The 19809-nt window shown below is 34.8% G+C and overlaps 1 protein-coding gene across 1 annotated transcript in view; it reads right to left on the bottom strand.

Annotated features, from left to right (window-relative positions):
- Nucleotides 1-1024: 1024 nt before the first annotated feature.
- Nucleotides 1025-19809, bottom strand: part of LOC145259922 (myc box-dependent-interacting protein 1-like) — a 219252-nt gene continuing 200467 nt past the window's right edge. The window contains exons 9-14 of the mRNA XM_080117878.1: nt 17742-17824; nt 15513-15565; nt 12234-12310; nt 7934-8203; nt 5559-5660; nt 1025-1764 (exon numbers count right to left, since the gene is read on the bottom strand). Coding sequence (XP_079974004.1) covers nt 1678-1764; nt 5559-5660; nt 7934-8203; nt 12234-12310; nt 15513-15565; nt 17742-17824 — 672 coding nt within the window. The 3' untranslated portion in view covers nt 1025-1677. The remainder of the gene's footprint in view (nt 1765-5558; nt 5661-7933; nt 8204-12233; nt 12311-15512; nt 15566-17741; nt 17825-19809) is intronic.

The raw sequence follows: 19809 nt of genomic DNA, 5'->3' as shown, positions 1-19809 counted from the left end.
GTTTAAAGGGAGCCCCACACAAGCATTCACTATGATGAATTAATATTCCATTAATGAGTTTCTTGAAATTTTGTCAATGTAACGAAATTATTCAGCCCATCGTCCTTTTATATATCTATATTTCAATGTTTTATTTGCTAACCATATGTTTATTGTGACAGTTTAGTCTTTCAAGAAAAAAAAAAAACAATTATCGAGACTAACTGATTATAAAATAACTCAGCACAAACAATATATGACCGTACATATCTTGACTTGTGATAAAAATTGCCCTTCAAATTGAAGTATATCTTCAATGATTTTTTTGGCTTGATTCCTCAATGATATTTTGCTGGGACTGGTATGCTGTGCAAAGCATAAGGCATTAGCTTTTTTAGAGTAATGGCTCCTGTTAACAATCTTCTGAATAGGTTATGCACTTCTTAGAACCAATCATGTATTTGCGTGTGCATTTAGTCAAGGATATAATTTGTAAGGATTTTTTTTATACAGTCATTTTTATTTATTTTTAATATTCTCCAGATTTACTCCATTGAAAATTTGGAAGGTCTAAGATAGAAAAGTAGACATAATGTTTATATAACAAATCTCTTGCTTTTTTTTTGTTTTTGTTTTTTCAAAAACTTGAATAAATAAATGTTCAATTAATTCACATCTATTGCGAATAATTGGGTTTATAATAAGTGAAAATATAAAATAAAAACGCAATTGCAAATTTTTTTAATCTTTTTGTTTTAGAAATTTTTATATTTTGTTGACATTTACATTCGATGAAAATCGTGCAACGTTTTAGCCGCCATTTTTATTTCTGGGTAAGAAATTTTAAAAAGAAGAAAAAAAAAAAAAATCAGCATGAAAATCTCCAATTATTCAAAACATTAATGCATATTTCGAGAGTGTAAAGAAGAAGAGAAATGTACAGAGAGAGAGAGAGAGAGAGAGAGAGAGAGAGAGAGAGAGAGAGAGAGAGAGAGAAGGGCTTAAGAGAGAGAGGTGTATGGAGAGAGAAAAGGAAGTGTATGCATATATATATATATATATATATATATATATATATATATATATGAGAAAGGAGTACAGAGAAAGGGGGTTAAAGAGAGAGAGATAGAGAGAAGGGGGTTAACAAAAGAGAGAGGTAAAGAAAGAGAGCGATATACACAGAGAGAAGGGGGTTAAAGAAAGAGAGGGGCTAAAAAGAGAGAGAGGGGTACAGAGAGAGATAAAGAGAGGGTGTACAGAAAGAGAGAGGACAGATGGAAAAGAAGAAAGGGATAGAAAAGAGAGAAAGAAAAAAAGATAGATCAAAATGCCAGAGATCAGAACAAGAGAGATATGATGGAGAAATGAAGAGAAAATGTATTATAACAGTTACATAAAATTTCATATATAAATACAGAGATGCATATTTTTACCAATATCTTGATGTCCCTCCATGTAATGCTTCTACTTCACAAGGAGAACAGGGAGCTTTAACTGATACTGGTTGAATAATGACCAATCAAAATCCTTAGTTCAAAACTGATGGCAGTGATGTATTTGAACCAAAGAAGATCATTGGACAATGGAGAGCATTATTCAAATTAGCAGCAGTAGCAGCAGCTAGGCGTATTAAAACAAAACAAAACAAAAACCCAGAAAAATTTGTATCATTCCAATTAAAAGTATAGATCCTGAATGTTATCCTGTAAGCCTGACTGTAAAATTTTCTGGAAAGACGCCTTTTAAACCGTCCGACTGCTTGATTCCCATCAACCAACCTTCATCCTAGAAAAGATAATATATATATATATTTAAAAAAAAAAAAAAAAATCACTTTAAACAATCTTAATAAATTATTATATAGTATTGGAAGTTTTGACAATTGAATATTTAAAATAATATAACATTATATGATTTTTGTTAAAATCAAATAATTGATGAAGGTTCTGTATGTACTATGAATATTTTCAATTCCTCATTGAATCATTAACAGATGAAAAAGTAAATGAGCAAAAAAGAATGAAAAAGAAAACGTCAAAAAGCGGCAGAGAAATAGGCATGTGAAGCTAAATAGCATGAGATGGTTTTTATACTGCTCCAGGAAAGACTTGGAAAGATTAGGATTAACTATTTTACTAGACAGAAGAATAAGAGGTGAGTTAATTTGAAATTTCAAACGATGGCATGCCTTGCTATGATGGATTTATTTTTTTTATCATTATTTGAACCAGATAAATTTATTTATAAGATTTAATAAACTCGATAAAGTTTGGTACTTGTGCAGAATTTGAACCAGACGTAACTCACAGTCAGCTCTGCTTTGCTCAGAACATGACGTCATGTGCTCTGGTTTCATTGTAGTCTGACGTTAAGACACCAATCAACGCACAGCAAAGGAACAGACGATCTTTGGGGAAAATATTGGAGGGGGAAAAAAAAAATCACAGGGCCAGTTGAGAGCTTCTTGACAGTTATCTTTTTGAGTTTATGTGGAAACAGAAATTTGTAATAATCCTTTTGTCTCCATCTTAAACCATATATTTGAAAGCTATCAGATTGGGTTGGCTGTCTTTTCTCACCCCACTTTGACATTGTCTGATGTGATTGTAGAAAAGTTTACCTAAATCCTAAGGGAATATCCCAGCTGTCTAAATTTAATTTAAAAAAAACAAAAAAAAATAAATAAATAAAAACCGTTGCCCAGCCCCACCCTACGGGAAAAAAATTAAAGAAAAGAAAAAAAGTAACAAAAAAAAGATTAGTTTACATTACTTACAAAAATAAAAAAACTGCAAAATAAATATTACATGAAAAACATAAATGCTTTATTTTCAAACCTTCATTTAAACATGAAGAACATGCAAAAAAATGGTTTTCTTATTAATTTTGTTCAATTTTTGTTTGGCAGAAAAAAATAATTAAAAAAAACAAAAAAAAAACAAAAAGAACTTAAAAACACTTTAAAAAAATTGTTACAAAAAATAAAACAAAAATTGTTACGGTAGGTTATTGTTTCTTTTTTCGCTATTTTTTTTAAATTTATTTTTCTGGTGATTTTATTATTTTTAAATGTTTTTTCTTCAGTAGCATTGTTACGCTTTGGTAATCGGCGATGCTTGGCAAAAGCCGGCATGTTCCGAGCAGCCTGTTAGTTACATCTGGTTCAAATTCTGCACAAATACCTAAAGTTTTAGTCATTAGCTGAGATCGTTTAACACAAGTCACGGTTTCAAAATAAAAATATTTCTACATTTACTTTCTTTGGATCTAAACTCTTGTGATCGTCTGACAAAGAACTACTATGTAAAATTTTTATGAGATTAAAGGTTACAGAGAGAGACTGGAAAAATTAGGATTAACTACTTTACTAGCGAGATAGGTGAGAGACGCAAGTTAATTGAAACCTTTGAAAATTGATTAATAGTCTTTATAATTATGGTGGACATTGGATTTTTTTTGTTTGTTTTCGTCATTTCTATAAAGAAGAAGAATGAAAGATTAATTGAAACTTTCAAAACATTTAATGGCATCCCTAGCTATGACGAATCTATTTTTTTTTATTGATTATCTGAACTAGTTAAATTTATATATTTATTTTTTTTATTGGAATCCTTTGAGATGATTTGTATATTTATTTATTTATTTATTTGCAGAATTATCCTCATCTTTCATAGTTGTTATTTCACCACATTTCGGCTAACTGTTCCTCTGGCCTTCTTCAAGTGGTTAATCACGGCAGGATAAGAATGCCGAGTCTTAACTGTATTCCCAGTAATTACTGCCTTCCATAGTTGTTGCTATGTATGGCACAATCACGTTGACACACCAGTTCTCGCCAGATCAAAGTTAAGCAACATTGAGTCTGGCCAGTATCAGATGGGTGACCATTTGGGAAGGCTAGGCGCTGTATGTACCTTCTGGGAAGGTTGGGCATGGGGCCAGCACCCTCACCCTGTAAAAAGAACTCCTCTCTACAAAAACATCTACAAAAAGTTATAGATGACCTATGCCCCCTCCCCCCCGGGCTCAATGCCTCTGTCCACAATACCACAGGCCCCCTTGGTCGACATTTTTTTTTTAAATACTCCTCGATCTTAAAATTTATTATTCAAGGCACATTTGCAGAATACGTTACTAAGCAAATAAAGTTCTTCATTATTGTAGCAAAATTCCAAAAATGGAATATTGAATTTCAAGTGAAACCAATGGTATCTGCTGAATTGTTATGTCACAGTAATGAAAATATCCAAAAATTATGAAAAATGATTAGGTAGAAAATTAATTATTAATGAAAATAGTTTTCAAAGACAGCAAAAATTAAGTTTTTCTAAATTGGCTAAAGATTTTAAGTTTTCAGAAAATATTTCCCTGCTTTTGGAACTCTTCGGGTTCTTTCTTTTACAAAACACAATTTTCACTATTAATTTTCTACCTTATCGTTTTTCATAATTTTTGGATATGTCCATTACTGTGACATGACAATCCAAAATTTTTGGTAACCAGAGTGCCCCCTTTATGCCTACTTTTAGGGGAGCTGGTTTTTACCCCACATTGGCCTTGTGCCTAATTTGCTTTGGTGGGGAAGCAAATAAATACAGTTAAAAAAAATTAAAACATTTTTCATGTAGCTGATGAAAGGAACTTTGTTTTCCTAATTTAAAATTTAAAACAACAAAAAGCAATCGACAGCTAAAAATCTCAAAGGAAAAAAAAAACAATCCTCATTTTCAGGGTCTCAATTCTTTTTTCAGGATAAAAACAATATTACAGAATTAGCTACTAGCATCACAGTGGAAGTAAAAAGCTTTAAGGGAATTCAAAATTAAAGAAAAGTAACTTGTTAAACTAGATAGATTTAAAACAAGAATCTAATAAATTGTGTACGTTTTCAACATTCCAAATTCTCTTTTCATTTTTTGATTATTCACTTAGTAAATGGAGTTATCTCCCTTGAATTTTTAATTATTTTACAAATTCGTCGATTTCAAAAACTAAATTATATAATTTTTACAATAGAATATTTTTTTAATTAATCACTAAGTTAAGTGAATAGTACTGAACTTCTTCAATCTATCAATATAAGAATCAAATATATATATATATATATATATATATATATATATATATATATATATATATATATACTAAGATGTACTGTTGCCACATCTAGAGAGGTGCCACTCAGCATATCCTTTCTTGTCTTGACAGAGTGCAAAATTGACTTCACAATCTAGTGGGAGTAAAGTTTGGATCAAAAATCAAAGTAAAATCAAACGTGGAATCAACGAATAGACAAATTGATAGCAGATGGGATGTCCACATAAAAAAAGAAGAAAAAAATAAGACTGATAATAAAAATATAATAATACATATGCTTTTCATTTTTCCAGCTGGAAAAGTTACAATTATTAATTTTTTGTAATTTTTGGGGGTTGGGGGTGGGAGGCATGTAGTGTTTGAATCATGTAAGATACGGTTTGATGCGGGTTGGTTTCAGTTGCCAGCATAACTGGGATGTCACATCTACACTTGATCCAAACACTTTTGTATGTATATTCGAAAGACTGAAATTTTCTTACCATATCTTCAGGGTTGTCAGGTTCTACAACATAAATGATTTCACGTGCTTCAAATGTTAGTTCGTCAGAGTCTCCTTGGTTGTACGGGTGTGTTGTTTGGACCTAAAATGCAACAACAAAAAAATTGCTTTGTATATGAAGAGATATTTAAATATTGAAATATACAGCATAATGCTGTTAGATCACCAAAGTTAAGCAACGATGATCCTGACCAGTAGCAGATGGTACTGAATGTATTTCGCTGGGACATAGAAATTTCCAGGTTAGTAGCTGGGGACGCCTTCAGTCTTTGTTAAGACATATCTAGGAGAAGCAGAAACAAATATAAAACCCTAGGTCTACTTTCTGCTCTGTTTTGTGGCAATCATTTGCAGTGGTTCCAAAAAGTGTGGATGGTCCTACACAAAGCCTTTACCATAATGAAGAAATCATTTCTGTGGACTTTGGACAACTTAGTTGCCTGAACCTCATATGTTAGGATTTGATGGGAGAATACACATAGTGAAATAATTATTATAACTTGGATGTAAATTGTTAGTTATTTTACTTCACTTATGATTTATAAAGGAATAAAAAAAATCTAATGAATTTACTATTTTTTTTAACAAAACCTTTTAAAATCGGTAATCATTACTATTAACAAATATTTGTTAGAAAATTGATTGTATTTTGCTTTACCTACTCATTTGTCGTATCTTTTGTAAAAATATTTTAATATTAAAATTAAATACATATAATATACGTTTATGAGAAAAATTGCAATACAATATTTTGTAAAATAAACAAACATTTGTTTAAAATTAATATTTTGTTGTAATACACCATCATCAGAATTTTTTCTTTATTTTTTGAACATACGGATTCTCTATTACTGAGTAGTTCCATTTACCATCATGGTAAGAAAAAATACGAAAAATTCTGATGATGGCGTATTACGGTGAAATATTAATTTTAAACAAATGTTTGTTTAGTTTTAAAAATATTGCATTGTAATTTGGCTTATAAACGTATACCGTACGTATTTCATTTTAATATTTAAACAACGCTTATATCACAGAGAACATAACATTAATTTAAATATTTTAATATTTAAAAGAGATTTTGGTGCTTATGAAGTTTTATCCCAATATTAAAAAATGTTTATAGAAATATAGTAGCACAAATATTATATTCTGTACGTATATGCAATGCTTTAAAAGAAGTCCACCAAAACTTATGTAAATTCATAAAATATTTTGAATGTCCCATCCGTCATTTTCTGCTTACATAATTCAAACTTCAATTCAAGCAAGGCTTATTTATTTATTCATTTAATGCTGGCTAGAAACCGTTTGCATGATCAAACTTGATTTTATTTTATAAAAACAAAAATACATAAATTTATGTAAATTTTGGTGTACAGCTCTTTTTTTTTTTTTTTAAATCCTATCATAAGTTTTTGTGCAATTTAATTTTTCATATTGGAGTAAAATTGGATAAGCATGAAATTTTAAACAATTTAATTTGCCATAAATAGTGGTTGAGTAAAATAATCCACATTCAGCTATGTTGATTATTTGTTGATTATATGTTATTTGTTGATTATATGTTGATTATATGTTGATTATTTGTTGATTATTTATTATTTGTTGATTATATGTTAATTATAGGTTGATTATTTGTTGATTATTTGTTGATTATATGTTATTTGTTGATTATTTGTTGATTATATGTTATTTGTTGATTATTTGTTGATTATATGTTATTTGTTGATTACATGTTGATTATTTGTTGATTATATGTTATTTGTTGATTACATGTTGATTATTTGTTGATTATATGTTGATTATTTGTTGATTATATGTTGATTATATGTTGATTATTTGTTGATTATTTGTTGATTATATGTTGATTATTTGTTGATTACATGTTGATTATTTGATGATTATTTGTTATTTGTTGATTATTTATTATTTGTTGATTATGGACAGTAAGTACATAAACAGACCAGCAGGAAGATTTAATTTTTTAAAATTTTATTTTTATTCATGGTGAAATTGGATTGCATATTTAATTCCTTCATCTTTGGTATAGGAAGTAAATTAGACGAATATTCTTTCAAAGTATTCAGTCCTTACTCCCTTCCAGTCAGGTTATGCTTGCTTGCAAAAGTTGCTTACATTCCACGGCATTAGTGCAGGCACCCCTATATCTACGAGTGAGTCGAGTTTTCACATATTTGTTCAGTGTGAGAATCTTCAAATTTAAAGATTTTACTTAAAAAAACAAAACAAAAAAGAAACGATTTTTCCCACAAGACTCTCCAAGAGGAATAAAATAAGAAAATTTATCCATAAATTATTTCAAACAGAAAATGGTGGAAAGTCATAACTAACCGAGAATAAGACTCCATCAGGAGGCTTTTTGATTGGTTGGTTACTTGGTGGGACTTGATAAAGGTTATCATCATCTAAACCTGCTTGACTATCATCTTCTTCACCGTCCTCGCCATCAACTTCATCCTCCTTCTTCTCTTCTTTTTTTGAATTGTCAGCCACTTCGGCACCATTGGCAGATGATTGATCTATTATAGGTGAGCTTATTACAAGTCTGGGTTTGCTCGAAGAAATTGGAAAAGAGGCACGATTTGAGCCATTGCGTTTATCCTGAAAGAGAAAGATAGCAAAAGTTAAAACTCTTCTAATAGGACATACTGTTCCGTGAGGGGTTTTGCGTCCTGTTTATTATTTATTTACTTCTTATTAAACGTTCCTGCTGCTATTCTCTTTTACATTTTCTTGTTACTATCTTTTTACGATTGCTTTTACTTTTTTACTTTTAAAAGCCTGTGTGTTCTTACATATATGTTCTTACTTATGAGTATGCTCTTATTTCTTGCCTTGAAAGGTCGCAACGTGTATGTGCAAATACATACCTGCTTGCCTTGTCCAGCGGATATCTTCTTGGACACTGGGCTTCTATCTCGTGGGGAGTGGTCATTGCTGCAGACAGATGCATCAATAACACAAGATGGATTTGAAGCTTTGATTCTTTTATTAAAGGCAAGCCTATCATGGACCCTGGTTGCCGCGGAGAGACCCTAATCTGTCGGTTCTATCTGCAGGCCAAAACCAACTCTCACATGTGTCCGTCAACTGGAAGCCTACGACCACAATTCCCGTTACCCCTAATTTCCGGTGCATCTAACTTAGATCATTAAAGGTGACCGAGTTTGATGGATGTCAAATCTAATCTTCTCTGATCCTACTAAACTCGCTGATGGGAATCGAAAATATACTTACATAACTTACTATTTCTTCAAACTACCTAGATAGTATTTAAGCTGGGATTTCCAATAATACAATACTAGTTTTAAAATACATGGAACGCATTTCCAATATTGTTGCTAATAATAATTATTATAATAGTTGTAACTACTTATTGTTGCCCGGGAGTCCTTTTACTTTCATTTTTTAAACTATGCTTTTTTTTTTCAACCAATTAAAAAAGAAATTCTTTAGGTATTTTTAAAGGTTACATTTAATTATTACAATCTCATTTATCTGTTAAACTATATTAATTTAAAGACAAATTGTTATAAAACTATAATTTAATGCTTTAATTTCTATTTATAAAATTATTGGATGTACCTTCCCCCTTTGAAAATTCTCATGGGGGGGGGAGAATTTTTTTGTTGTTAGCAAAGAAATAGTTTTGTATTAGTTAAATGAAAACAAATAGAATGCTTTATATTTTAATACTAGCAGGGATGCCCAGCGTTGCCTGGATGTTTGGAGGTGTGTGTTGAGCACAAAAAAAAAAAGAAAAGCAGTAGTAGGCAGGCTCGAACCGGTGACACGAAGACAAAAAAGAAAGTGAAAGAAAACCTGACGTCTTACCCTTACTCCATGATGCGACCGGAAGTGTAAATCGTTCAAATTAAACGTAGCCAATCAAAAAGATGACTTGCAGAAATGGTGTTGCTTTTAAACCTCCCATGAAGGTTGTTTTTAATATGGGGGAAAAGCAGCTTCCCCACAAAACGGGGGCATTTTGGCAGTTTCCAAATAAATAGTAATTGTCTCAGTATGAAGGGTTTCCCCTACATTGACCAAGGACCAATTACAGAACAGATACTACCTGGCCAGAAAGGCAGGTAGTTACGATTGTGTTTGATTAGTTTCACTTTATTTATACAAAAAAGATAAACAAACACTCGAAATGGAGGAATTTTTTAAAACTCAATCAAAAAAAAAAAAAAAAAAAAAAAAAAGATAGAGACGATGTCCGTTTCTGAATTTGAGATATTATGATCTAGGAAGTATTAGAAAACTTCTCCCGGAATCTAACCGACACGAGAACCCCGATGTAAAAAAGCATTTTATGGACATACATAAATGCTCACACCCATTTTGTCTTTTATATAATAGACTAGCGAGGGTGTCTGGCGTTGCCCGGGTGCTTGGAGGTGTGTGTTGCACAAAAAAAAACGTGAAGGAGGAAAAAGAATGTGAAAGAAAGAGTTGGTAATTAACTTCTGGCCGGATGGAGGATATTGGCACAAAGACGAAGAAAAAACAAAAAGAAAAAAAAAGAAGAGAGATTGAACTTGAAAACGTACGGTAATTAGTCATCCTTGCTAACCGTTACGCCAAAGAGGACAGTGAATTTATTGGGTTTGGAAATTAAGTTAAGAATCATAGGAGTCAGCACAGAAATGAAAATGGCTTTTAAACCTGGCCTGGGGCCAGTTAAGCTTTCCGCTTTCTATCGTGGTATTTGTTTCCCCACGAGGTCGTTTATAATGTGGGGAAAAACTGCTCCCAAAAAAAAGTGGGAACTCTGGCAGTGTCCAAATGAATAACAATTGTCTGATATGAAGGGAAGGGTTTTCCCCATATTAATCAAAGTGAATTGCCTTCTAGACGTCCTGGCCATAAAGGCCGAGAAGCGGTTGCCTTTGCTTAGATTTAGTTTCGCTTTTATATGAAAAAGACAAACACGAAAAAGGACGGAATAGGGTGAATTTTATAAAAGTCAATCAAAATAAATGTAAAGACGTTGTCTGTTCACAAATCGTATATATTATAATCTAGGGAGTATATAAAAAGTTGTAAAATATAGTAATCGTCTCGAGACCCCCCCCCCGAAAAAAGCCTTTCTTGAACAAACAAAAAACATGCGCGCCACTTTTACCTTATATATATATATATATATATATATATATATATATATATATATATATGCTGGCTCTGAAGCATTCATAACTAAGAAATAGATAATTTCTTATTGAAAATGAAGCAATTAAAATGATTTAATAGAAACAAACAGTCAAGTAGAAATTAGAACAAAGGTATGTTACCTTGTATTAGAATAAGAAATAAATATTTTAAAGTTTTTTGTAAACATATGTAACTGGTTCTCATGTTCGCAACTGTCACATATATAAAATTTTAGGAAGAATAGAGGGTTTACTCCAAATTATTAATTTAAGAACACAAAAAAAAGAAAAAACACCTTTTTAAGACAAAACTATGGAAAAAGATATAAGAAGTAGACTGACTAGGAATAAGTAAGCTGTTTCTTTGGCGAGGGTCAGTATGCTGAAGTGCTCAGTAAGTCGTCAGCTTTTCCAGTGAGAGTTGCATCCAGGACAGTGACAGAAGAGAGAGAGATAGAAATCTGTTTTGCTCACCAGTTGAATTCCTTCTTAACATATTTCTCCAAGAGGCTAAAAATAGTTTCTAGGGGACAGATAACATTCATCCACTCTGCCAACTGATTGGTCAATGTGGCCAAATCACTTAGCAGAGAGGCATTAATTCGCAGAAGAAACTAATTCTTTATTTTGTTTGCTGCAACAGAATATAATCCCAAAAATATACCATTGATTTTGTAAACACCCTGTACATGTGGAAGAGATAGGTCGATTCTGAATATCTATCATGTGGATCTCAACTTGATAAGATAAGGGTGTGGTTGATGCCCTGGGGATAAGCACATCAATTGCATTTTCTCAAGTGATCCTCACCATCACCATGAGAGTTATTGTGCAAAATAAAAATTGAGAAATAATAACTATGTTGTTCTAGCATTTGTTAATATCCACATTGATTCTTGTCCAGAATTCCTTCTATATTAAAAAACAAAAAATTCTCTATTATGTACATACCAGTGACAAAACGAAAATATCATATTCCAAAAATCACATAAATTGCTCAATTAGTTTAAATTTTATGAAGAAAATCAGTTTTAAGTGATTAACGTGATTCATAAGCATTACAACATAAATCTTAAAAATTTGAATTATTGAGTTATCTCCTTTTTCTTTAGATTGTTTTTTTTAACATGGTGGACAAGATGGCCGCTCTTCGGTTACTCATAAAATTTGATTTTCTTATTTAAAAATAAAACTAATTGACCAATGTATATGATTTTTAGAATATGATATTTTTTGTTTTGTCACGGGTATATACATCATACAGATTTTCTTTTTGTTTTTTTTTTAATATAGGGGGAATTCTGAACAAGAACCTCCACATTTCTTTTAACTTACTGAAAGATTCAGCATTGCTCAGAATTCCTTTTGAACCCTTGACATAAGACGAAATTAGCTTTTTATTCTTATATAATTAGTTTTCATATAAATATTTGATTTTGTCGCTATTTTTAGCAACGACATAATTGGGATCTTACCTGAGAAGAAATCGTCACATTTTCATAAACATCGGATTCAGATCTCCGAAAAATTGTGTTTGTTGGACTGCTTCCATCTATGGAAAAAAGAATTAGCGAACGATTAAAAATTATTGGTTGTGAAGGGAATGACTGTATGCAGATGAAAAGAACAAGGGGGAAAAGAGAAACAAGATAATAAAAAAAGAACGGCAAAACGGAAAAGAAATAGAAATAGACAGAGAGAAGAGGAGAGAATGATTGGAGAGAGAGAAAGAGAAACTGGAGGGGGGTGGGGAGAAAAAAAAGAGCCAAGAGATACCGAGAGGAGAGAGAAGATGAAAGAGAAGATGAAAGAGAGCATCAAGGAGAGAGAGAAAAGGGACACACAGAGAGAAGAGGGAGAGGGAGAGAGAGAGAGAAGAGGGAGAGCGAGAGAGAGAAGAGGGAGAGAGAGAGAGGGAGAGAGAGAGAGAAAGAGAAGAGGGAGAGAGAGAGAAGAGAGAGAGAGAGAGAGAAGAGGGAGAGAGAGAGAGAGAAGAGGGAGAGAGAGAGAGAGAAGAGGGAGAGAGAGAGAGAGAGAGAGAAGAGGGAGAGAGAGAAGAGGGAGAGAGAGAAGAGGGATAGAGAGAAGAGGGATAGAGAGAGAGAAGAGGGATAGAGAGAAGAGGGATAGAGAGAAGAGGGATAGAGAGAAGAGGGATAGAGAGAAGAGGGATAGAGAGAGAGAAGAGGGATAGAGAGAGAGAAGAGGGATAGAGAGAGAGAAGAGGGATAGAGAGAGAGAAGAGGGATTGAGAGAGAAGAGGGATTGAGAGAGAAGAGGGATTGAGAGAGAAGAGGGATTGAGAGAGAAGAGGGATAGAGAGAGAAGAGGGATAGAGAGAGAAGAGGGATAGAGAGAGAAGAGGGATAGAGAGAGAAGAGGGATAGAGAGAGAAGAGGGATAGAGAGAGAAGAGGGATAGAGAGAGAAGAGGGATAGAGAGAGAAGAGGGATAGAGCGAGAAGAGGGATAGAGCGAGAAGAGGGATAGAGCGAGAAGAGGGATAGAGCGAGAAGAGGGAGAGAGAGAGAAGAGGGAGAGAGAGAGAAGAGGGATAGAGAGAGAAGAGGGATAGAGAGAGAAGAGGGATAGAGAGAGAAGAGGGATAGAGAGAGAAGAGGGATAGAGAGAGAAGAGGGAGAGAAAGAGAAGAGGGAGAGAAAGAGAGAGAGAAGAGGGAGAGAGAGAGAAGAGGGAGAGAGAGAGAAGAGGGAGAGAGAGAGAAGAGGGAGAGAGAGAGAAGAGGGAGAGAGAGAGAAGAGGGAGAGAGAGAGAAGAGGGAGAGAGAGAGAAGAGAGAGAGAGAGAGAGAGAAGAGGGAGAGAGAGAGAGAAGAGGGAGAGAGAGAGAGAAGAGGGAGAGAGAGAGAGAGAAGAGGGAGAGAGAGAGAGAGAAGAGGGAGAGAGAGAGAAGAGGGAGAGAGAGAGAAGACGGAGAGAGAGAGAGAAGACGGAGAGAGAGAGAGAGAAGACGGAGAGAGAGAGAAGACGGAGAGGGAGAGAGAAGACGGAGAGGGAGAGAGAAGACGGAGAGGGAGAGAGAAGACGGAGAGGGAGAGAGAAGACGGAGAGGGAGAGAGAAGACGGAGAGGGAGAGAGAAGACGGAGAGGGAGAGAGAAGACGGAGAGGGAGAGAGAAGACGGAGAGGGAGAGAGAAGACGGAGAGGGAGAGAGAAGACGGAGAGGGAGAGAGAAGACGGAGAGGGAGAGAGAAGACGGAGAGGGAGAGAGAAGACGGAGAGGGAGAGAGAAGACGGAGAGGGAGAGAGAAGACGGAGAGGGAGAGAGAAGACGGAGAGGGAGAGAGAAGACGGAGAGGGAGAGAGAAGACGGAGAGGGAGAGAGAAGACGGAGAGGGAGAGAGAAGACGGAGAGAGAGAGAGAAGACGGAGAGAGAGAGAGAGAAGACGGAGAGAGAGAGAGAGAAGACGGAGAGAGAGAGAGAGAAGACGGAGAGAGAGAGAGAGAAGACGGAGAGAGAGAGAGAGAAGACGGAGAGAGAGAGAGAAGACGGAGAGAGAGAGAGAGAAGACGGAGAGAGAGAGAGAGAAGACGGAGAGAGAGAGAGAGAAGACGGAGAGAGAGAGAGAGAAGACGGAGAGAGAGAGAGAGAAGACGGAGAGAGAGAGAGAGAAGACGGAGAGAGAGAGAGAGAAGACGGAGAGAGAGAGAGAGAGAGAGAAGACGGAGAGAGAGAGAGAGAAGACGGAGAGAGAGAGAGAGAAGACGGAGAGAGAGAGAGAGAGAAGACGGAGAGAGAGAGAGAGAAGACGGAGAGAGAGAGAGAGAAGACGGAGAGAGAGAGAGAAGACGGAGAGAGAGAGAGAGAGAAGACGGAGAGAGAGAGAGAGAGAAGACGGAGAGAGAGAGAGAGAAGAGGGAGAGAGAGAGAGAGAGAAGAGGGAGAGAGAGAGAGAGAAGAGGGAGAGAGAAAGAGAGAAGAGGGAGAGAGAAAGAGAGAGATAGAAAGTGATGAGGGAAAGTGAGATAGGGAGGGAGTAAAATGAGAGAGAGGGAGAAAGAGGGGAGAGGGGGGAGCGGGGTTGGGAGTGGTCGAAAGCGAGGGAGAGTGGGGAAGGAAACAAGTGAGATTGGGTGATCGAGAGAGTGACAGAGAGAGAAAGAGAGGTGGGCTGACAGAGAGAGAGAGGGAGGGAGGGAGATGACAGAGAGAGATAGAGAGAGAGAGAGGGGGGAGGGAGATGAGAGAGAGAGAGAGAGAGAGAGAGAGGGGGAGGGAGATGAGAGAGAGAGAGAGAGAGGGGGGGGGGGAGATGAGAGAGAGATAGAGAGAGAGAGGGGGGAGGGAGACGAGAGAGAGAGAGAGAGAGAGGGAGGAGGGAGACGAGAGAGAGAGAGGGAGGGAGGGAGACGAGAGAGAGAGAGAGAGGGAGGGAGGGAGACGAGAGAGAGGGAGGGAGGGAGGGAGATGAGAGAGAGAGGGAGGGAGATGAGAGAGAGAGGGAGGGAGATGAGAGAGAGAGGGAGGGAGATGAGAGAGAGAGAGAAAGGGAGGGAGATGAGAGAGAGAGAGAAAGGGAGGGAGATGAGAGAGAGAGAAAGGGAGGGAGATGAGAGAGAGAGAAAGGGAGGGAGATGAGAGAGAGAGAGAAAGGGAGGGAGAAAGACAGGGAGAAACGGAGACAGAGAGAAGGAAACAGAAAAAAAACTGAAAGAGAGGGAGAACAAGAAAGAGAAAAAAAGAAATTATATATATACACACACATACATAAATTGTGATAAGAAAAAAACTCACCAGAATGAACTGGTGAACCTCGAGCCTCTTGTTCATCAAAATTGATATGGTTGCTGTAGAATGAAAAATTACAAGAAAGTGAATGTAGTTGGCAAAACACTATAATCTACTACAAAACGACACACGAGTTTCAATTAAATTATTTCAGCTTTAATTTCTCATTTTTAATAAGAGAAATTTGTGTGTGTGTGTGTGTGTGTGTGTGTGTGTGTGTGTGTGTGTGTGTGTGTGTGTGTGTGTGTGGTTCATTTTTAGTGCATGTAACCAAGACCGTCTTAAAACAAAGGCCACGATGTAACCCTGCAATGTCAAAAGAGACACATGCTTGTTTCTGAGATGCGTCTAAATATGAGGCTCTGTCTGTCAGTTACCATTATTTTAAAATAGTATAAGTCCACTTTCTGCGGCTTTACCTTCTTTCTGAGAAGGGATTAGTTTATGCTTAAATTTGTAAACAGTTAAAACTAAAAATAGAGTTTACATGAATGAAGACGTGCTTAAATTTTTATTTTGGTGGGATATGAATCACATGAGCAAGTCTTAAAATGATTGAATTTGGCTCAAATTCTGAGAAACTTTCATGTAGTCTAAATAAAATTAAAATTAGAAGTAACAACTTTTTCAGCTAAATATTTTGTACTCATTGTCATAAGGTAATTTCATAAGTTATCTCGCTTCTTAAGGATGATCTCCCTTGGACAAAAGATAATAGTTTGAAAAAAAAAAAAAAAAGGAAAGGAAGATAGACAAAAAGAATACAAATTCTAAGTAAATACACAACTGAGCAACAACAGCTAGGTATAACTAATATATATATATATATATATATATATATATATATATTGGTATGAGGAGCGTTCTATTTTTTTATTGTCCAAATGGCTCAAATGGGATTGCTAATCACAATGTTATGATGACTGAGTTTATGCATCCATGAACTGAAAATGTCAGGTCTCTGTTGCAGATATTGATGGCATGAGACTCTAAGAAAGCAACCTCTGTCATAGACATATGTCAGAAGCAGAAATGCGTCACTGAATTTTTCCACTGATCAACATTCACCAATGCTTGTTAAATGTTTACAAAGCTGATGCAGTTAATGTCAGCAAAGTTGGGAGATAGGTTCGTCGATTTCAGAGCGGTAACAGAGATGTGAGTGACAAAGTGTGCTCCAGATGCCTATGCACAGACACTACTCCATCACTAGCAAAAGTGCATTATGAATGATGGTGGTTATATAGAAAAATAAATTCTGGAGCACAATAGGTTACTCTTTTTAATGGTACCATTCCCGTCTTTGTAGCTCTTCATCTTCAACTTTTTAATTTTCTACTTAGTTAAAAAATAGGATGCATTACTTTTGGAATGACCTCATATATATATACACGCATATATATCTCATTAGTTATCATTTGAAAACCAGAAAATGTATTTATTTCAATCTAATGAACCATATATACAAGTATTAAAAAATAATTATAGTAATAATTATAGATATCTTTTCTATTCACCGAGCGGTCTTTTTAATTTCAGCTGGCATGTTATATAAAATGGCGCCCAAAAGTTGTTGTTCGCCCATAGTCTTCTCAACCGCTTTCTATCGGTGCATCCGGTTATCATCAGGAACGATTGTTGTTGTTATTTTCTTAACTAACAAGAAACTAAATAAGCTATAAAATAGGAAAATCGAAATTAAAAAATAAAATAAAAATAATTTGCCCCAACCCTCCTGCACCTACCTTTGTAACCAATTAAAAAAAAAAAAAATTATAAATACACCAAGCCTCAAAAGAAAAGAAAAGAAAACAATAACAACAGCAATCCCTCCTGATGATAATTGGATGTACCGGTAGAAAAATATAGCCAAACAACAACTTTTTGGTGCCATTTTATATAACATGCCAGCTGAAATTAAAAAGACTGCTCGGCGAATGGAAAAGATATCCAGAAAAATCGGAGAAAAAATTAACTCATGTTCAATCAAACCTGCTTGAATAATGACATGCTGCCAATATATGTGTGTGTGTGTGTGAACTTCTAGTTTGTAATTTCTCACACTCATCAGTGATTAATCAACATTGATGGATGATCATCCCTATAAAATTTCATGTTCTTTGGTCTAATAGTCTGGAAAAATTATTATTGAACATGCAAACAAAACGTAATTTAAGAAAATAAAAAAAAAGAAAGAAAAAAGAAAATCGGAAATAATAGGAAAGAAAAACTCACGTTTCTTGTATTGGTCGCTTTCTTTCCAAATATACATGATTTGCTGATAATTTTTCACACACGTCTATCAAATTTGTCGACAACTTAAAAGAAACAAAAGAAAAATGCTAATGAATAAAAATTTTGAAAATATATTCTTATAGCAATGTTGTGTTTATCAAAACTTGTTTTACTAAGGAAATATGATACAAAATACATGTTAAAATATTTCTCAGTTTTGGGGTCAAGTTATTTTTTGATTGGTTGTTTTGTTTATATATCTTCAAATATTTATTCATGGAGTTTGGTTTTATTATTTTGCAGAAAGAACATTGTTTTCATTCTTGACTTTGCAACACATGATTGAGGTTTTCAAAGGGAAAGAGGAAAAAAAATAACATCAATGTTTGGTGCATTTTTTTTGTCAAGAAGCCAGTATCTTCAGACAGCCTGATTTAGTAGCATCAGATGCTTTAACAAGTATTACCATTCTGGGCTAAATTGGACCTAGGAGCAATTGTAACTAAGAGGCAACTATATTTCCCACAGCCCGAAAATGGGGCCTTACCACTGAATGTCTTTTAAGGTCATTTCCAGGACCTACAGAGTTTTTTTTTTAAATCTATCTATTCTTATAACACTATATTTATCAACACTTGTTTCTCTAAGGAAATATAATGATACAAAATATATTAAAATATTCTTCAGTTCTGGGATTGAGTTATTTCTGGAAAAAGAACATTTAATTGTAATAAACTGAGCAACTCTTTCATCTTTTTCTTAGCTTTCTATGTATTCCTCTCGTCCTCTTTCACTATTTGTTGGTTCAGCCACTAACAATAGAATTTGATGTCTCTGCAAGCATTAAAAAAAAGAAAAAAGAAAAATGATTCTTACACAGTACATTCTATGCACTGTAAACACTAATATAAATTAGATAGCAAAATAATAGAATTCTTTACATCTATATTATACATAATTTATTTTATAAAGAGCAGTTATTTTTGTTTCATTTTACTTCAAAGTTCTCAAAAATTAAGCCCATCCTCCCTTTTAGGGGCTAACACTTGATCTCTATATGAGATACATAGATATTCAAATATTTCATTAAAGGTTCCCTTTACATCTCAAACACGGAGTTAGTAACAAGTTTGAGAACAAGTTTTCTCTCCCCAATTGACCATTTAAATACGTTATAGTATACATTTCTTGTGGTTTCTTGATCTTACTGGATTCTAGGGCAAAAATTCATCTAGTCTGGCAGAATGTCCAGCTTCATGTTGTTACATAAGGTAGCATCACTTGGAGAAGGAGCACCATTCCTCATAAAAGCCAAAGCAATGCCAAAGAGATCTTATTTGGGCTGCAAATACTATGTGATTTTGAATATTTAGTCAAGGTTTACTTGTAACAAAAAGTATCCTCTGTATAGAGAGACCTTAGACACTTGAGGATAGTGTCTACGAGGCATTCAAGTTCTCTCTATATCCATGTTTGTATGTCTAGCTAAAAGTAAAAAAAAAAACAACGACAAAATAAACAACCACAAAGTTAGTATATTTTTGTTTAGTGTTGCCCCAAATGAACAATATCTAAAATTAAGAAAAAAAAAATAATTTTCTGGATGTTAACTGGGCAAGATTTCGTTGAGGGACCAATGTTTTAGCCATTTAATTTACTAATTTGGAAAGAAAATATTGACTAAATTTCTCAGGGAACCTATTATATAAGGGAGAGTTGTCTGTGTGTACGCATGCCAAGCTAGAGAGGAATGTGTTCGATGGAAAAGAAAGAAGGATTTGTGAAGTGAGAGGAGAAAACAAGAGCGGGGAGGGAGGGAGGGAGGGAAAGAAATAGAAAGATAGAGAGGTGGTGCCCCTCCTTTAGGGGAGCCTGCGGGGTTCCCACTTTCCGGCCTTGTGCCACATTTTGCTGATGTGGGCAGCAAATAAATATCAACCCCACATGCCTGACCATTAACCAGCTCCCATTTCCCACCTCTCGGGAGCTGGTCCCCTTTTTCCCTTCCCCCTCCCTTCACTCCTCACATTAAAAATCAGCCTTGTGCCTAATTTGCTTGGTGGGGGAG

Source organism: Euprymna scolopes, chromosome 35 (genome assembly GCF_053919585.1).
Source record: "Euprymna scolopes isolate OS-2025 chromosome 35, ASM5391958v1, whole genome shotgun sequence".
Taxonomy (NCBI): Eukaryota; Metazoa; Mollusca; class Cephalopoda; order Sepiida; family Sepiolidae; genus Euprymna; species Euprymna scolopes.
The sequence above is the reverse complement of the archived record's forward strand: the minus strand, read 5'-3'. Positions and strand labels throughout refer to the sequence as shown.